The sequence below is a fragment of the Abrus precatorius genome, unplaced genomic scaffold (genome assembly GCF_003935025.1).
Source record: "Abrus precatorius isolate BTA unplaced genomic scaffold, Abrus_2018 Scaffold2, whole genome shotgun sequence".
Lineage (NCBI taxonomy): Eukaryota > Viridiplantae > Streptophyta > Magnoliopsida > Fabales > Fabaceae > Abrus > Abrus precatorius.
This window is the reverse complement of record NW_020874362.1, coordinates 23601686-23621779: the sequence shown is the minus strand read 5'-3', so window position 1 is coordinate 23621779 and position 20094 is coordinate 23601686. Positions and strand designations below refer to the sequence as shown.

At 32.5% G+C, this 20094-nt stretch overlaps 1 protein-coding gene across 1 annotated transcript; it reads right to left on the bottom strand.

The window, feature by feature from the left end:
• Nucleotides 1–449: 449 nt before the first annotated feature.
• On the bottom strand, nt 450–10797 carry LOC113857729 (cullin-3A). Its single transcript, XM_027489892.1, has 2 exons — nt 10203–10797; nt 450–3693 (listed from the first exon to the last, which is right to left on the bottom strand). Exons 1-2 carry the CDS (start codon nt 10361–10363, stop codon nt 1656–1658), a joined length of 2199 nt encoding a protein of 732 aa, XP_027345693.1. The 5' UTR covers nt 10364–10797; the 3' UTR covers nt 450–1655.
• Between the last annotated feature and the right edge of the window lie 9297 nt (nt 10798–20094).

The window sequence follows — 20094 nt, the reverse complement described above, 5'->3', positions numbered from 1 at the left end:
ATTGATAGTACAGAAAGAATGCAATATTATTAAATTTCTGAAACAACAGAATACATGCACTAATGTTCTGAGAATTATTCGAGTAGTTCTCATTCTACTCTTAAGGTTACTTTTTACAAAAAAAACAAGATCCCCTGATTATCTTTATTTTTTCTATTTATAATGTCCTAAGTTGTAACGGTTTTTAGGTGAAAACTATCCAATTGTCTCTTGGGCTTTTGGGTTCTGCTCCCCTACAACTGATCCCTTCCTACTCCTATACACCTTCAAGGGACGATCTCTAACACAAATAAACTAAGCCTACAAAATTATTGTCCTTTCCTTCTTAATGTTGCTTGGCAGTCACATCGTCTCGTGCTTCATGCTTAAAATTTAATCATTAATACAACAATAAAAAATTAAAAACAACCAAAGCCTTATCATTGGGTGGAAAGTAAAAATATGTAATCATTGATGCTGACACCATTTAAACACCGTACAATCTTGCTAATCTATTTCACATTACTTATGCCAGTTCTCTGTTGTACTCTTTTTTTTGTTGCTACTCTTCTTTTAAATTGTTCTCTGAAACAGTCATTGTCCCGTGTGGTACTCTTCTTATGTCTGTTTTCCGTTGTACTCTGTTTCTGTTAAATTTCTTGCGCTACTTCTGAAAAATAATTCAAGTTATAGCATCTTTCAACTGAAACAGTGGCAGAGATTTTTCATTTGATCAGCTTCAGTGATGTAGTTGTCAGGAAATAGTGCTCTTGTTATGGAACTTATTAGTTACTACTGTCCAGTTTGCATTAATTATTAGGACCTATTTGTATTACTCTGGATTAGTGATACTACATTTCATCAGCTTTATGAATTGACGGGATTGCTTAAGCCGAGAGAAATATTGCGGATTAAGCTTTTGGAATATTTTGGATTCCTGATACTACATTTTGTGATCTATTGTGTGTATTAGGAGTTGAAACAAAGCAATTAACTAGGAGCCAATGTGGTCTGTGACATCTCGTTAGTTAATAAGAAATTATGATTTCACTATTCAAACCAAATGCTTAACACAATGGATTTGGATAAACAGTTTAATTAAACATTAATTCAACAAAATCCAATTCCATGATGACATATGCCACAATTTTTACCATGAAACTTAATAAAACAAGTTTAAAAAAATTTGTTGAGCTACTTTTGATTAGCTAAAAAGCTCTAATGGAAAGTCAAACTTTTTCAAATGCCCCCTGACTGAAAACTTAACTGTTTTTTCCTGCACCGTTTGCAAATTAGCCACAAATGATGAAATTGAGAAGACAAACCTGTCCTCCATGCCCTAGATATTACATTATACTCTTTTCCTTTATTTATTCCTTAATAAATTTTGGAATCTTTTTCCTGATTTAGCGGCACACAAACACGGAGTCATCATGAAATGAAAACAAACTAACCCGTATTTTTGCAAGTAACAGATTCAGGTAGCTGAAGGTGTACGGTAACAATTACCTTAATGGCATTCAAGAAAAACATGCCGTAACATAACAAGGTGAAACATCACAACGAATTGGAAAACAAATTAATATACAATAAAATCAATGGAGCTATGTGAAGGTAATTTATCACCTGGTTCATGAGATACACCATGATCACTGAAACAAACAAGTTTACCAATTCTAGGCAAGGTATCGATACAATCTTCTGTCACTATCATCCCTCTCCAAAAAGTCCCTCTCAATGAGAGACTCAATCCGTTTCTTTACCTCTGTTGGATTTGCTAGGAAACGTGATTGCAACTGCTTCGTGACCTCAGCTATAAGATTGTTATGATCGAGTTGCTTCCTCGATTTCATGATTCTCACTACTGCTGCTTCAATTTGCGGCTTCCTGTCCTCCTCCACTCTTTGTCGGGTTTCCTGTTTTTCAGGTTCAGATTCCTTTTGTGCAACCACTGTTCCTATTTTTACCTTGTACAGTTTGCTACTGAACTTGTCATTAACAAAGAAAACATCATCCTCACCAATGTCTTTACCCATAGGTTCTTTTCTAAGAACATTTCTTCCCTTGACTAAAGCCAATGACTGCAGGCATCTCTTAAGATCCAAAGCAGGAATCTCGGTTGCTTGCTCAATCTCCTTGTAGCTAAGTCTATCAGCATTGTTAAACAGCATGAGAACACACATTTGGTAAGAAGAAACATTTAACTCATGCTTCTGACCCTTCCCAAAGGTTGCTTTTAAGTCTGCTGTGCCCATGTTAGTTTGCCAGGACAATCTCCTGCCAGTATGGGTGCCAAGGTAAAATGACCGAAACTTCTCGCACAGTGCAGACATTTCTGCCGGCAAGTTACATGTGACACTAGACTGAGTTGGCCAAGACCCTGTTGTAAGAACCTGGACAGTGAGCGTAGGGCCGTCACTTAGTTCAGGATGGCAGGCATAAAAGCCCTGCATTGTGTCCTGAGAGGTTTTCATGTCTGTAAACATTCCCTCTAATTTAGATGTAAATTGGTAACCACATTCTGTCTTAAGCTTAACTATGAGACTCCTCTCTGCATCATCAGAAACTGTTTTTCCAGACAACAGCCGCTTTGCTAGATGCTGTTTATAATACTTCTCAAAAACATCTTTCTCTTGCAGGTATCGGAATAGCATCATCACCTTGTCAAGAGTAATCTCAACATCATCCTCACTAACCCCTTTTAGACCTTTCCGGAGTTTATCATCTACAAATAGTGAAATGAACTCTGGAGAACGAGGATTCAAGTTGATGAAATATTCAAATGAGGAATTCAAAGCGTTCTGGAAAGATTTGTCATTGTTAAATGCCAAGTTTATAATCTTGTCATATTTATCTTTCTCGTCTAAGAGCCTTTGCACAAATTCAACTGGATCCTTCAACCTTTCAGGATCAGTAACAAGCTGTTTACCTGATTCTCGCATGTGTGAAGTCATCACTTCTCGTATTTTTGAAAGACCATCAGTAACACGACGGAACAAGTTATACATTCTACCCAAATCTTCATATTTGTCATCACAAAGCATATGCACCAAGCCAGAATTCTCCATATGGATTAATCTAAGCATGTGATTTTCAATCATCTCTTTCTCCACTACATTAGTAATCTTCTTTTCAGTCCTGGGATCCAAGTAATGGCTCACTCTATCCATTTCCTCATTCAGACGCCTCTCAGCTTTCTTCAGATAATCACCACAATCACAACACTCAATGAATTTCTGGGATTCTACCCTGTAGAACTCAGCTGAAACTTGAAGAAAAGGAGCCTCAAATTCTTGTCCATAAACAGAAGGACCTAAATCCATCAGCATTTTTGTTATATTTCTCATAATCCCTCTATCAATAACTTCACCAGTGCGTTCACTTTGTACTAATTCCAGAAGCGTATTCAATAGCCGTGTCCTGATCTGGCTGGAATAAATGACATTTTCTCTCCACAGGTTCAGCCCGAGTTCATGAACAGGAGTCTTCTGGGTGCTTGGGATGTAAGTCCTATCCATGTACATTAGTATGTCTCGAATCATTTGTAATGCCTTGTTATGATCATTCCATTTCCGGTTCAGCTCTTCTAGAAAAGACCCTCCTTGAGCAGCTTCAACAGATTGAGCTATATCTTTGAGATGTGCAGTCATGGTTGCAACCAGCCCAGAGTAAAGCTTCTCACCAAATTTGTGAAGCACCATATTATATGCATTTCTAAATCCACACAGAAATAAAAAGAGCAAAATTAGAAACATAGGGTATGTTTTACCAAATATGGAAAGAAAAATAAGCAAAAGATCTTTTAATCTGTACATGTACAGGGTAACCTAGTGCACAAGATTCTGACTAGTCAGGTCTAGTGAGGGCAGATTCATGCAGGCTTACCCCTACTAGCAAAGAGGCTGTTTATCATTATCTGAATCTGTGACCTCTAGGTCACAAGGGTGCATCATACCATTATGCCAAGGTTTTCCCTCTTGATGAGTGCATGCCCAGAAGGAAAATTTACAACCAAATTCATCTTATATGTCAAAAATAATCTATTAGTTCAGTACGTACTTTAATCAAGGCAAGTGATGCATGAGCAAATCACATACCATTTACATATAGTTTTTCATGTATTTTCATGCTTTTGGTAATGTCTAGCATGTCATTTATGTCTCTTTTAGTATAGATTAATATTTCTTGAGTTTTGTGTGCACTTGTAGGTGAAAATTCAGCTTTAGAGAGGCTCCAAATGTGAAGAACCAAGCTTAGAAGAGTCATGGAAATTTTTGTAAGCAATGATATCCCAAAAAGGATGAACTAGTAAGCTTTTTTGGTTGCCACATGCAATATTGCACACCCACAGTTTTCTGAAAGAAGGAAATCAGGAGGTAATAAAACACTAAGCTCTGCAGTTTGACCATGGAGTGTTCTGCACCCACAGAATGTTTCACTGGGAGAAAAAACTCAAAATAGAAAACAGAAAGCTCCATGGGCAACATTATAAATTTTTAAATGCTCTCTCTGTTATGGACAAAGGCCCATGAAAACTTAGTTTTTTTAAGAGGAAAATCTAGAGAGAGGAGAAAAGGGGAGAGAAGATGGTAGGGAGAAAGATTTGATTGAAAGAAAAGAAAAAGGCTTAAAGAAACATGTGACAGGAATATCTGGGTGCAGGGAACTTTAATTAATTCCGTTGTACCCAACTTAGTGCATAGGGAAAATCAAAATAGAATAACCTTTTGATGATCACAGAGAGAGAAAACACTAAGAAATTAAGAAAGATGATTGGTGAAAATTCTCATTACTCAAAAGTCACTTTTGCACACCATATATGCTATGATTTGAAATACTAACAAGAAACCGAAAAACAAGCCACCTGTACATAGCACTAACTCTCTGTTACATAAAAAGTGTGGTGCCAGCTCACCACATTTAACCAACAATATTAAGCCCACTAAAATTACTAATTATAGAATAATGCCAACACAATACCCCTTCTTAAAGATTGTCCTTGTCCTTAAGGATTAAAAGCAGGCTACTTCTGCAATAAGTCATAGTAAAACTTCCAAGTTGCGTGCTCAGATGGTAATCCATGCCATTTGACAAGAACCTTAGTGGTAGCCACTCTACCTCTTTTCACCATTTTTCGCTCAAGAATAGCCTCTGGGAACCTTTGTAGTTGGTGTTATACCACCATTCAACCAAAGGTAGCCACTTATACCAAGACGAAAGTTTATTCAAATACATGCATCTTAAGTAAGTCTCTAAACATTTGTTGACAACTTTAGTTTGCCCATCTGATTGTGGGTGATATGCAGTTGACTTGTTCAAGGCCACTCCTTGAAGTTAGAATAACTCCTTCTAGAACTTGCTTAAAAAATAGGATCCTTGATACTAGTGATGGTATTAGAAAGACCATGGAGTTTGAAAATATTATTAAGATACACCTGAGCCACATCAGAGGCAGTGTAAGGATGTGGCAATACAAGGAAATGAGCACTCTTGCTTAGTCTATCAACTACGACAAAAATAACCTGCTTGCCATAAGAAGGTGGTAATCCCTCTATAAAATCCATATTAACATCTTCCCAAATCCAATTGGGAATGGGCAAAGGTTGCAAAAGTCCAGTAGTTGCTGCCAAGTCTGGTTTGCATCTTTGACAAACATCGCAAGTTCGCACATGGTGATGTATATCTTTTGTCATGCCCTTCTAGTAAAACAAGGATTTAACTCATGTAGGCATGGCATCCCTACTTGAATGGCCACCAATACAGGAATTATGCAGTCACTGAAGAATCTGCATCTTGAGATCAATTATGTCCCCCACCACCAGTTTTCTTCTTCTATGCAACTCACCCTTGTACCTTGAAAACTTAGGATGCTTATTAGATTGATGTTGTAGCTCTTCAATCAACTGCTGCAACTTAGGATCAGCCATCCATGAGTCTTTAATTTTATCAAATAATCCTAGTTCCATTTTACTGAAGATAATTGATAACAACTCAGCATTTGGTCTTCTTGATAAAGCATCAACTGTGACATTAGCACTCCCTTCTTTGTACTGTATGTCAAAGTCAACTCCCATTAATTTAGTTACCTAAACCTGTTGGAAAGGGGTGTGCAGTCGTTGTTTAAGTAAATATTTGAGACTTTTCTGGTCTGTCTTTATTGTAAAATGATTGTGGGACAAATATGCACCCTACTTCTACACAGCATAAATAACATCCAACAATTCTCTCTCGTATACAGGCAAGGCTTGTTGTCTTGGTCCTAATGCCTTACTGATATAAGCCAACAGATGCCTATTCTGCGAGTCAGTCTCCACTGCAAAATGCTGAAAAAAAGCAGGGAGTGCGAGTACAGAAGCAGATGTTAAAGCATGTTTTAGCATCCTAAATGCCTCAAGGGACACTGTAGACCAATTGAAGTTATTCTCTTTTAACATGTCAGTTAAACGGGCGAGCAATCTTGCCAAAATCTTTCATAAAAAGTCTATAATACCCTACTAAACTAAGAAATCCCTGTAATTGCTTCAAATTGGAAGGTTGAGACCACTGTGCACCATTTTGGAGGGGTCAGTAGAGACACCGCATTTAGATATAAAGTGACCCAAATATTCAACTCTGTCTGCTGCAAAAGAACACTTGCTCTTTTTGAGGAATAGTTGATGCTTTCGAAGGATAAGGAACACTGCTTTGAGGTGAGGGATATGGGCTTCTAATGTAAGACTGTAGACCAAAATGTCATCAAAGAAAATAATCACAAACTTACATAAAAACTCTTGAAAAATAACATTCATGTGGGATTGGAAAGACGTTGGAGCATTCGGGAGTCCAAATGGCATCACAAGATACTCAAAATGTCCAGAATGCTATTTTAAACTCTTCTCCTTTCGCTAACCGAACTTGGTGATAATCGAATCTCAAATCAAGTTTGAAGTAGATGGCTGAACCACCCAATTCATCCATTAAATCCTCAATTAATGGTATAGGAAACCTATCTTTCACTGTTTGCACATTCAACTTTCTATAATCAACAAATAGTCTCCGAGACCCATCTTTTTTGCATACAAGAATAACAAGTGAGACATAAGGGCTATTACTATAGCGAATGATGCCTTGATCCAACATTTCCTTCCCAAATACGTCAATTTTAGTGTTTTGGAGTACGAAATGTCTATAAGGTCGTTGATTGAAAGGAATAGACCCTTCCTTCAAGGGTATCCCATAATAAAAAATGCCTTGAGGCGGAGGCAGCTGGGTAGGCTTTGAAAAAGATGTCTTGAAACTCCTCAAGAAGAGAAACAACTTGATTCGATAATGGTGGGGTACTCTATGTGGAAAAGCTGAGACAAGTTGGAATCTCCAAAAAATCCTCTGCAAAACCAAGATGCAAAAAGCATAATTGAGCACTTTGTTGCACGGCTTGACTTAATGTCTTATTATTAATGAGCTTAACAGCGGAGGAGGTGGCACCTCCTAATACAAATCTTTTTCCCCCAACAAAAAATTCATTAAAATCCCATATAATGGGTCACAAAGTAGAAAAGCCATTGGATGCCCAACACCAAATCACAACACCCTAATGGTAGGACCATAACCTCATATTTAAATGAGATCTGTCGAAGGAGCCATTGAAAATCCTTGCACACAAATTAAGCATCAATCCTTGTCTCATTAGCTACTATCACAGACAAAGGAGTGATAGGCTCTAGTTTGCACCCCATTTTTTTGGCTAACTCCAAATCTACAAAATTATGAGTGCTTCCACTATCGATGAGAATATGAAGTGGTTTCCGATTATATAATCCCGTGATCTGCAATGTTTGATAGGTCGAGGCCCCAGATAAAGCATTCATGAATAATTGAGGGGTATCGGTGGATGCTTGAACAGCCGCCGTCTCAGGGTCTTTGTCAACTACAATCTCTTGGTCAACCTCGTCAGCATCATCATCATCAAGCTCAATTACAATTGAGCTCTCTTGTGTTTGAGTTGATGGCCAAGAGTAAAAAGACTTCATCACAGAACATGCATAAACCTTTAACTCTCCTATCAGCCATTTCAGCAACATTGTAGGAACAAGGTGGTTTGTTTAGGATGGGTTTTGTCACAAGGTTGGTGATGGGGTTGGGTAATATAGGTGGTTTAGATGTGGTTGGACTGGATTTAGTTCCTAATGATTGGGTGGAGAAGGAAGGTGGGTTAGGGTAGTGTTTGGAGATGGGTTGGCATGCTTTGTGGAGTCTAGCCAGATTTGATGCATGAGCAACGGTGGTGGGGTTAAACATCCTGACATGCATCAATGTTTTATGTTCTAAGCCAGCCAAGAAAATGCTTAAAGAACGTTCTGGGGGTATGGTCATTTGGATTAGAGCTAATTTAAACGCTTCAATATAATCGTGCACTTGTCCCACTTATTTGACGTGAATTAGAGTAGACAATGGATCTTCATAAACAGCACCAAATCGCAATGTAATATCTGAAATGTACTCAGGCCACCTAGGGTAGATGTTAAATTTGGACCTCATATAATTGAGATGCCATTGCAGCGCACTACCATCCAAATGCATGGAAGCTAGTCGGACCTTGGACTCTGAGGGGGTGTTGTTGAGAGAAGAATTGCTCACATTTGTATAACCATTCCTTGAGTCTAGTGCTGTCAAACCGGCGAAACTCAATCTTAGCAATGTGTGTAGCATATAAGTTCTGGTGATATGAATTAGTTTGGCCAGAGTGTGGCCCAAGAGACGTTTGCTGATTGGCAGATTGCTCAAAATGATGTGCCTCCTGGTGGCTCTTGGAGTGGTCACCAGTGGATGAACTAATGTGTGTAGCAGTGAGCAAGGTTTTAATTTCAGCTAAACAAGCATTAAGCTTATCTATCTTGCCCTGCATTGCAGCAATTGAGTCATTGATCTTCCGAGTCAAAGTGTGTTCCACCTCTTGGATGCTTGATTGGGATCTTGTTTCATCAGCATGGAAACATATCAAGGATCGAAATCTGATACCAATTGTGATAGGAATATTTGGATGCAGTGAACTTTAATTAATTCTGTTGTACCCAACTTAGTGAACAGGGAAAATCAAAATAGAATAACCTTCCAATGATCACAGAGAGAGAAAACACTAAGAAATTAAGATAGATGATTGGTGAATATTCTCATTACCTAAAAGTCACTTTTGCACACCATATATGCTATGATTTGAAATACTAACAAGAAACCGAAAAACAAGCCACCTGTACATAGCACTAACTTTCTGTTAAATGAAAAAGAGTGGTGCCAGCTCACCACATTTAACCAACAATATTAAGCCCACTAAAATTACTAATTATAGAATAATGCCATCACGAAACATCAAGAAAAGAGGTAAGAACCTCAAGAGAATCAAACCACAAAAGTAAGCCATTGTAGTTGAAAGGCCGCCTTATAAACCTCACATTAGAACCTCATTTTTCCAATATCGAACTCAAACCTCATACCTTGCAGTTATGTCTTTTTATTGCTAATTATGACTATATCGTGAATTTTGAGTAGCTTTTTTTTTCTTTTTAAAAATTTTGAGCTTCTATAATATATAATAAAACAATAGGTAATTTTTACTGTGCTCTCTCACACGTAGAATAATTATTTAAAGAGGGTATACAAGAAGCACCTAAAAAATATATAACGTCTACTAAAACCATCAGAATAGCAGCCATCCACATACAGCCATAGAGTTTTTGGCAGTAGCAGCTATACGTCACTATTCAAGATTAATAACTATGTAATGGCTATGTAACACAAATCAAATCAAGCAATGAAAGCAACCAATTGCAACATCATAGTCATGTACAGCAGCTGATCCCCAACACCAAAAAATTGAGCAGCAAATCGACTTTCTCAGACACATGGGTACAGTACTTTAAATTATACAATTCCATCACAAACTCAATAACCGTTCCAAATGTGGACATGCACAAGCAATAGACAACACCTTAACCTAACAACAAACAACCCATGAAAATCAAACCAGAAAAACAATAGAACTCGCTTTCTTGCTCTAATTTGAACAATCCTTTTATTTAAAAACAAAAAATGCACATTCCTAATCACCAAATGAAATCCTAACCATATTAAGATCAAGATAACATACATCAATTAATAGCAGCTAAACAACTTTTCCCAAAACAACGAAGAAAAACCAAATTAACGGAAAACAACAGGGTAAAAAAAAACGAGGGAAAGAGAAGAACCTGTAAAGCTCTTCGAAACTGAGACCACTAGCGTTGTGGTTGTAAATCTCGTGAATTGCATGTTCTAGAATCTTCCATGTCTTGTCGGCGTATTTCGGATCCATCACCACGCGGTGCTTAAACGCCTCTATCTGAAAATTCCTCTTCTTCTGGTTACTCATTTTTCCCTTCGAATCCCAATCCCGATACCCACAACCCAAAATCGTTACTTTCTTCGAACCCAGATTCCAAAACACCTCAGGTTATAGAAAAACGCGAGATCGATGAGGTTGAAGCATCGATTGGCATCGAAAATTAAATGATGTATTATTTTACAGAGATAATTGGGGTTTGATGAATCATGGCGTGGAATTAGAATGAATAATAGGTTAACGATGAAATTTGATTTTGGAAGGCAACAAATGGATTGGGATTAATTGTGAGTAAATTTTTGTGAAGATGAGTACGATGACGTCTCTCTGTTTTTCTTCAAGTTTGGTGAAACGAAACGTTTCGTTTTGGAGCTTCGCGTTTCGCAGTTGAATATTTTCAGCGCGTTGTTGTTAAAGCAGTGCACACGCAGCATTGCACCGCCGGAGACAAATAATTGTCGTTCAATCCCTTACGACTTTTTTAACCTTTTTTAGTATTAGACGAAAATTTATGGGAATTTTGTTTTCAGCTAGTAATATAGTTTTTAATATATTTTTTATTATATTTTTAGTTATTAATTAAAATTTATTAAAAATAATGTAATTGTCTTTTTCTTTTTAATTTATTATATGTGTGTGTGTGAGAGAGAGAGAGATGTAAAATTTATTCATATCAAGTATCAATTTAAACACTTATATTATTTGATAATTTTTTATAAAATTAATATTAATTAATTCAACTATTAGTTTAAATATTTTTATTGTATATTATTTTTATATAATTTTATATAAAAATAAAATAAATAAATATTTTATCTCATTAATTTATTTTAACATATAATATATCTCTTAAATATAAATAAATATTATTTTTAGACGACATATTATATAAAATTTAATATATGATAATATAAGATAATTTGTGTGATATTACTTTTAAATTAATTACTATTACATTTTACAAAAAGTTGTTATATGATATAATTATTCAAGTTTAATATTTGATTTTAACACACTATATATATATATATATAATATTTGTAAATTTATTTTGTAAAAAATTTAATGAAATTTCTTTGACAATTTTTTTATCATCTTTCCTAGTTTTAGAAAAATTATTTCATAATTTATTTAAAATTTTTAAATATTAAGTAATCATTAGCTAGCAAAGTCATTTACTATTCTTCATGTAGGTTGGCATATTGTATTAGAATATTTATTAATTGTTAATCAAATGTGAATTCCAAGGTGAGAACTCATTCGGATAGGCACAATAAAAACTAAATTATCCTACCTCGTCTTCTCCTTTAAATTGCTTCTATCGGTTTTCTATGCTATGCAGAGTCCAAAGCGCGCCTACAATGCTCTTAATTGGTACCATTGCATTAACCCCATTTCAATAGTAGCAAAGATTAACGATTTCATCTCATTTATTTGGTTTTTATATGATCTATAGAATATTTATAATTCATGAATCTTTTTATTATTATTTTTTAGTTATGCATTTTTATTATTTAATAGTAGCAGAAGTTAACAGTGTACCTTTCTAATAGTAACTTAGGTTTTATCTCACTTTTTCTTCCTTTCATCGTGAATTATTAATTAATTTATTTTTTAGTTTAGAATGTGTGTTTCCACTTTTAGTATTACAATACATTTATTTTATTGTTTAATGCTTAAAAGTAGAAAGAAAAGTCTCTGTAACACCTTCAAATTTGTGACCCTTATATGAAAAAATAGAAGTTTTGGTGTAGAGCATTTTGTTGTAGCGAGAAAAAGCGTCCATAATCAGGCATTCTAATGCTTTTTCGCTGTATCTAGAATCTCTTGCTATAGTGAGAAGCTCTCGCTGTAGCTAGAATGACACACAGTAAAGAAAAATTTTGTTTGATTTTTTCGCTGCAGTGAGAAAGGGGTTCACTGTAGCAATAATATCGCGAGTTAAGGAGTATTTAAAGCTTTCAACTTAGAAAACTTAGATTTAAATTGAAAATCTCGACCTTCCCTCTGTTTTCTCTGATCTCTCACCCTCTCTTCTCAGAAATCCTCCTCCAAATTTTAATCTTTTTTCGAATCTGGGCTTGGAAGCTTAACCATTCAGATCCAAGTAAGTTTCTTTGAGCTTGTTGCTTCAACTTCATTCTTATTTTTCCATTTTATCCGATCTAAAGGTTTGTACTATGTCATACTCAATGAAACCTTAACCCTTGAGATTTTGAGAAGAGTTGCTCTTTGGAGAGCACAGTACGATGAAAGTTGTAAGTTGTGTTTGGAGGAAAGTTATTGTCTATCGTTGGCCTTTATGGTAGAATCAGTCGGGCCTGAAAGGCGGTGGTTTACCCTGTGGTGGATGTCAAGGGTTCGAGTTTGCTTATCTCTAACTCATGAACTTAGCTGATACAAAGCTATATGATAACACCTAATTTTTTTGATTCGACATTTATTCTCTACCGGGACATTGTGCCTTTCCTTATATCTCTAGTAAAACTCGATCTGAGAAACTCATTTCTAGGTAAAGGAAGTAAATCCCGAACCCTAAGTCTCATTTATGTAGTTTAACATAGAAAACTCAACTACTTGATTCTAAGTAATGAAACTGTAAGGTTTTTCTATAAAATCATGGGAGTAGAAAATAGATTTCTTGTGAGAAAACCCCTTTTTGAACTCTAACTTTGGCATTTCATTTTGGGTAATAAAACTCCAACGATTCTCTAAATTATATTACTAAAAATGAAATTTTGTATGAGGAACAAATAATTTAATCCTAAGATCATTTAGATAAAATTTTATAGTGAAAAGATAAACAACTAAGCTTTTGAGAAATTTTTAGATTTTACTATTATTTATATATAAATAAGTGATATTGAACTTTAGGATAGATGACTTTGCTATTACTGAGAAAGTATGTATGTCAGATTGTACAATTGGTCTGAGTCCAAAGGTATCCAACCTCCGGCACATTGTATTAATCTGTGTGGTTTGAAATTATTTGAGGATCTTTTGTATTAGCTGAATGTTTGTTAATGACTGAGGTATGTTGAAATAGGTTAAATTAGGTTATTGATGAAAAGTGTTTAATTTTCATTAAATAAATAAAGAGTTTTATGTATGAAATGAAATGATATGACACGATGAAGGGATAATGAGAGATGTGTTCGTAATATGTGAGTCAGATAGATGGATGGATGTTATTAGGATTTATGTTTTGTGGTACATCAAAAAGTGTACTCATAATACATGTATGGTAATACATTAAGTTGTGTAATCAAGACTCCTGTATTATGACACATTGATATATGAGAAGGATATAGAGAAGAATCAGAATGAAATGAGAAATGTTGAGAAAGAGAAAGAAAAAGGAATAAGTATAGATAGTCATAGAGATATACTAGGAGTGTGGAAGATAGGGGCAATTAGAAATCTGGAGGAAATAAGGGTGGTGGATGTTTTTCCATGATTGCGCAAAAATTAATGAAAATAGAGAGAAAAGACACCACAAGCCTCACACTTATTTCCTAACATAAACTCCTGACTACACATTTGCTAAACAGGGCCGGGTCGGCACACTTGTGTATCCATGTTGTTGTGGCTAACTAGCAACTATCTATGTTATTAAGTCCTCAAGGGATCCCAGGGGCAATGAATATGAAAGTGTAATGAATGTGAAATTGTGATTAATATAATGTAGTATAGAGATTGTATAATTATAATATATGCATTGTAACATATCGATTAATGCTGCTAAGATATATGTGTTGTAATACATTGATGAGTGCGATTAAGATACATGTATTATGACATATTGATTGATGTGATAGAATATATGTATTATGACATATAGATTAGGATAGAAAATGTATGTCATAAATAATCACAAAAATGATTAATTTGTTGGATGTGTACTTCGCTTTGATAATGATTTGTGTGTTTTAAGTGCTATTATTAATTTATGTGTATTTGAAATATGTTAGCCAATACTTCTTGTACTACATAAATTTTATGTCAAATAAAGAGATTTAGTGGGCGGGAGATACTCACCCTTACTCATATTTTTAGGTAATGAAAGTGAAGAGATAAAGAGGGCTAGTCCATTCTAGGATCATAAACCAGTGGTATTTGAAGGAAGACTGCTCTGTAGGGACTATAATAGTTGGAGAGATTATAATTTTTCATCTTAATTATATTATATATTGACCAAGTTATATAAATATTTCTTTAACGTCAAACTTTAGAATTTATTATACTTTGGTAAATTTTGTTGTAATGAATAATTTGGATATGCTTACAGTGGTGATTTAGAATTCTATGTTTGTGATATATGAACAAAATAATAGTTTGATATAAATCAAACTTTTTTTCATCACTTTAAAATCTTGAAACCATTCCTTTGGGTGTTTTAATTATTTTTGAATTCAGTAAGATTTTCATAAAAAAATGAACGTAAGTTTTTTTTTTATTCAAGTCTTAAATTTATATAACACAATAAAATTTCTTTATTTTCTTCTTTTACTATAAAAATTTATTTATTTTTAGATAAGAAAATGAGGGTGTTACAGTTTTACCATTACTTTCCCATTTATTTAGTTTTTATACGATTTATAGAACATTTTGTGAAACTTAAATCTAGTTTATGTAACATCTTTAAATTTTGTTATATATAATTAATTTATTGTATACAAATTTATATAGGTGTGTGATTAGTATTGAATTAAAATTTGAGATTTAAAATGTGAAAAATAAATAAAGAAAAAAATATAATTAATTAGAAGAAAAATTACCATACATTTAGATTAAATTAATTTATTTAGACAACTTTAATAAAGCAACCATAGAAGGTGAGAACTATATCATAAGTATGGTTAAAGATAAATTTGTATAATTTCAAACAAATAGAGAACTATATCGTAAGTATGGTTAAAGGTAAATTTGTATAATTTCAAACAAATAGATAAAGCTTATTAAAAACCTTGAAATTTGTTCATAAAACATGGAGTAGTTGTAACATTCTTATTTTATTCAAAATAATAAAAAAATAATTTCGTAGTTAAGAAGGAAAAATTAAATTAAATCCATTTGTTAGCCAAATATAACACGTAGAATTATAAAACATTTCGTTTATTTTGCTCAAACTTATAAAAATTTAAATGACAAAGTGTGAGAATCAAACCAATTAAAAAGAAACTTGAAATAACATTAATATACATTGTTCTAATGAGTTTACAAGAGTTTGATAATTACATGATATAACTCAAAATACATTAGAACTTGTCTATATACTTTACAAAATACAAAATATAATAAGTTCTAATAAGCAGTCTGTCAACCAAAAATACTGAAGACAATTTTAGTCGTTCCCATGCCATTCCTCCATTTCTGCATGGTCTTCCGAATCCAGATTATCATCTGATTCAAGATAACGATCACCTGAATCCACAATGGCCTTCATGTTAGTAACTCGCTCAAAAATCCATCGAGTAGGTCCTCCAAGATGATCGTGATCATGGTATGTGAACAGGTAGGTCACAGCTGTTGGAGTTCTAATTGTGCCTTAATAGAGGTACACACATAGGGTGTGGTGGATCCTATTGTTTACAAAGAAATCTAAAGACAAACTATAATATAGATCCATTTCCATCATAATTATATTCCTAGGTATATCATCCACGTGCACGGCAAATTTAAAATAACAAGTCTTTTGATATTTGTTAAATACATAATTTAATCTACATTGTATTGAACTATCTATAAGCCTAATCCTCTCTCCGGGTGCGGTCATCTTGGTTTCTTAAAAGGTTATGTAAGGATGAGCCTTTATTCTTATTACCAAGCATGCACTCACAATTAAGTTAACAATACAAGTAAAGATAACACAATAACCAATCATGCCACACAATTCATGTTCATATATATGCACAATCATTAATTATTCAGGTTATTCTATTTCTTTCTATTAATACGTAAGAGTTCTCATTTCACACTTTCACTACCCCTGGGATCCTTTGATGTCTTCCTTAGCAAAGATAGTTATTGGATAGTTGCAGCTACATGGATACAACATATGCGGACTCAACCCTTTTTAGCGAAAACGTGGTCGGGAGTTTAAGTCAAGAAACATGTGTGAGGCCTGCGGTACTCTTATTCTCATTTGTTACGCACAATTTAAGAAGAGCATCCACCATCCTCATTTCTCTAATATTTCTCAATCGCCTCTATCTTCCAGTGTACCTTTGAACTATCTATACTTGTTCTTATCATGTTTCTTCCTCATTTTATTTCTCCATCCATATTTTTCATCTCATTTCTATATTTCTCATTATGGATCTACTCTTCTCATTAGTCATTATGGTTTAAACTCATTATTTATTATATCCTGAACTCATTATTTATATACTATCATATTATTCTTCCTTTTATCTCTCTATTTTGCTCTAGTTCATTATTACATCATACTTTAATCAATCATTGCCGAAGGTTAGTCAACTCCGAACTCAGTCCACAACATACATACATATATGCTCAAAATAAAGATCATACAAATCTTCAAACACAACAAAAACATGTCTTTATCAACATATATTCACAATCATGCATTACATCACAACATTTTCACGAGCACAATTATACCATATTCTTAGTAACAAGATAGAGTTCTCCTTACCTTGAAATGGAAGTTTAATAAAGGGTTTTAGAAAAATCTTGCTTAAAAGACTGGGTTCTTCCTAAATATCATAAGAGATCCTATTTAGAGGAGAATAAACAAGAAAATAACCAAAGAAATGGAAAATCAAGCTTTAAGATCTTACCAAATAGTAAGGAGAGTGAACTCCTAAGCTTGGATTAAAGAAAAATTGGAGTTTTTCAAGGATTTTTTAAGAAAAAGAGGAGAGAGGTCAGAGGAAATGGAGAAAAGTCATAACTTGGATTATAAACCAAGTTTCTCAACTTGAAAACCCTTAAATACCCTTCAGCTTGCAAGATTTTCGCTACAACGAACCCTTCTCTTGTTACAGCAAAAACTCAAACAAAATTTTCCTTTATTATCTGTCATTCTCGTTACAGCGAGAGAGCATTGGAGAGTCTAATTCTGGATGCTCATTTCTCATTACAACGAGACACATCTCGCTACAATAAGAAATCCTACAACTCACACACCTAAAACTCTCCTAATTCAAATAACATGCATTAACAATTCACACAAAATATAAAATTAATAAATAATAAGAATAGGGGTGTTACAATAGTTATTTTTATTACTCTTGTGTTTATGTTTTAAAAGATTTTGTGTTTTTATTAAATTTGTAAGTTATGCTACAATCATTCCATTTAATCTAATTAATATTTAAACTTGAAAGACGACTTTTTCATTCCAATCATTGACAAAAGTAACAAATAATTAGGAGTGCAAATGATAATTTTGCATTTGGACATCTCCAATACCAATTGAAACAAATGCATAAACAACCAATATTTAAATCTAATTCACATTGAATGAATCTTTTCAATTATTATCATGCACAACTTTTGCATATAAACTAAACTTTTTAAAAGTTACAATGAAATTAATTTTTCTATGAAGCAATAATATCAAAGCATCATTTTTTATATAAATTTAACTTAAAATAATATTATAACTACAATAAAGAAGTAACTATTATCAATTTTTTTTTTACTCTAAAATCTTGAATTTTTTTTTTTTTTTTTCCATTTCATTAACACTCTATAATGTAAGAAGTAGTTTGTATTTAAAAAGTAAAACCTTTGCACCATCTATTGATATAATAGACCATAAAAGCTAAGTACATTTTTTATATTTTTGTTTGTTGAAATTATAATAAAAGTTATTGAATAATATAACTTATTTTCTCAGTTTTTTTTTTTTTTGGTATAAATGATTCGTACTTGAGTTCTTAATTAAGTTTTGACATGAACTTGCACCAGATGGACAATAATAGATCCTATTAAAAATGAACATGTACTTAATTTTAAATGGGATGCTAGTAAAAAATTTATTTTTTAAGTATGAACTAAACTAAGAGCATTTTATAAATAAAATGGAATGCATTAGTTTATTCTTAAATATAAGGGAAATTTAATGTTTAATTAAAAATTTATAATAACTTTATAACTTAGATTACTTATCTTGTATCACTATTATTCACAATTAAATTAATTCATTATATGGTAACTAGAAGCTAATTGGTAACATTTCACTTAAATATTTTTAGATATTTAAATAATCAAACATATATATTACATGAAAATATAGATATTGTAACATCCTTTTTATGATTTTGATAGTGCATTCTTGTTTACAATATGAAATACAAATTTCATACAAGTTTTTAGTCAAATCAAAAGAGTTAAAATTGGATTGGATTGGAAAACATTATGCAGAAGAGTTGGTTTGAAAAAATGAATCATTTGTAATTTTTTATTTTTTCAAAAATGACTAAATAGTAGTTGATATTTTAATTAAGGATGACTAATGTGGTTTATCATTTAAGATTAGTTCATGTTTTAGTTTTTAAAATGTAATTTTATTATGATGTTTATATGAAAATTTGTCAATCTAAGTTTCATCAATGTAGTTTTATTATTGTTTATCATATTAAATAAATTCTTAATTTCAATTTAATGATACGATAATTATTTCAATCAACATTTCTACCAAAATGATGTCAACTTAAAAGAAAATAGAATCAAAGTGTATACTTTAATACAATTATCCTATCAATAATCATATCACCTTAATATAGGAGTAATATAGAACATGTTCCACTATAGAACTAAACAATCATTTGCTCAAGTAAATATCATCAATACATTGAACAAATCTCATGCAAGTAATATTAGAGGGCAGTAGAATTTGTATATGAAGAAAATAATAAACATATTATTTTTAGTTATCTAAAATGAAAAATATAGTTATTTAAAAAAAATGATCTTTAGTATCTACATACTGATTGTATTATTTTAAGTATAACACAAGTGATGCATATTTTAATAAATAACTTAATAATAAAATATTATTCTCAAAAGAAGCATAGAAGTTGTATAGCCAACATGTTTTAAATTTTATATTTATATTATATAACAAGTTGCTAAGTAGACAGTTAATCTGATAAATAAAGTAGTCAAATAAAGGGTTTAATATCTAAAATTTGTTATCCTACAAATAATTCTACAATCACTTAAGTGAAAGAAATCAAGATTATTATCCAATCAAATTGAAACACCATTTTGAGGTTTATATTCTTTAATTACATATATAGTGGTGAAGATTTGTTGATCAATATTTAACAATTGAATTAGTTGTTCATATCACATATTATCTAAAAGATTATGTATGTCTAATATAACTCAATTAAGCTCTAAACAAGTGGAAACTTATTCTCCAAACATGAATGAATTCAAAGGCAATCATTATTACAATGAGTAATATAAAGTAACTTTATCAACTATGATATCAAATGAGTTATAATTGATCTAAGTTTTAAATACAAGATAGGAATGATCAAACATTATAAATTCATCCTTATTAATACATACAAAGAAGCACATCAATGGAATATATATATATATATATATATATATATATAATTTAAAATATTAGTTCCTTGTGATCTTACATGTCAATTCTTCTAAATTATCAATAAATCTTTATCAATCTATATCTAAATTACTAAAAAAAAAGGTAACAAAATGAATTTTTTATCATTTTACTATTCTCAAATTTGAACTATTGCAACTAAAGCAATTCT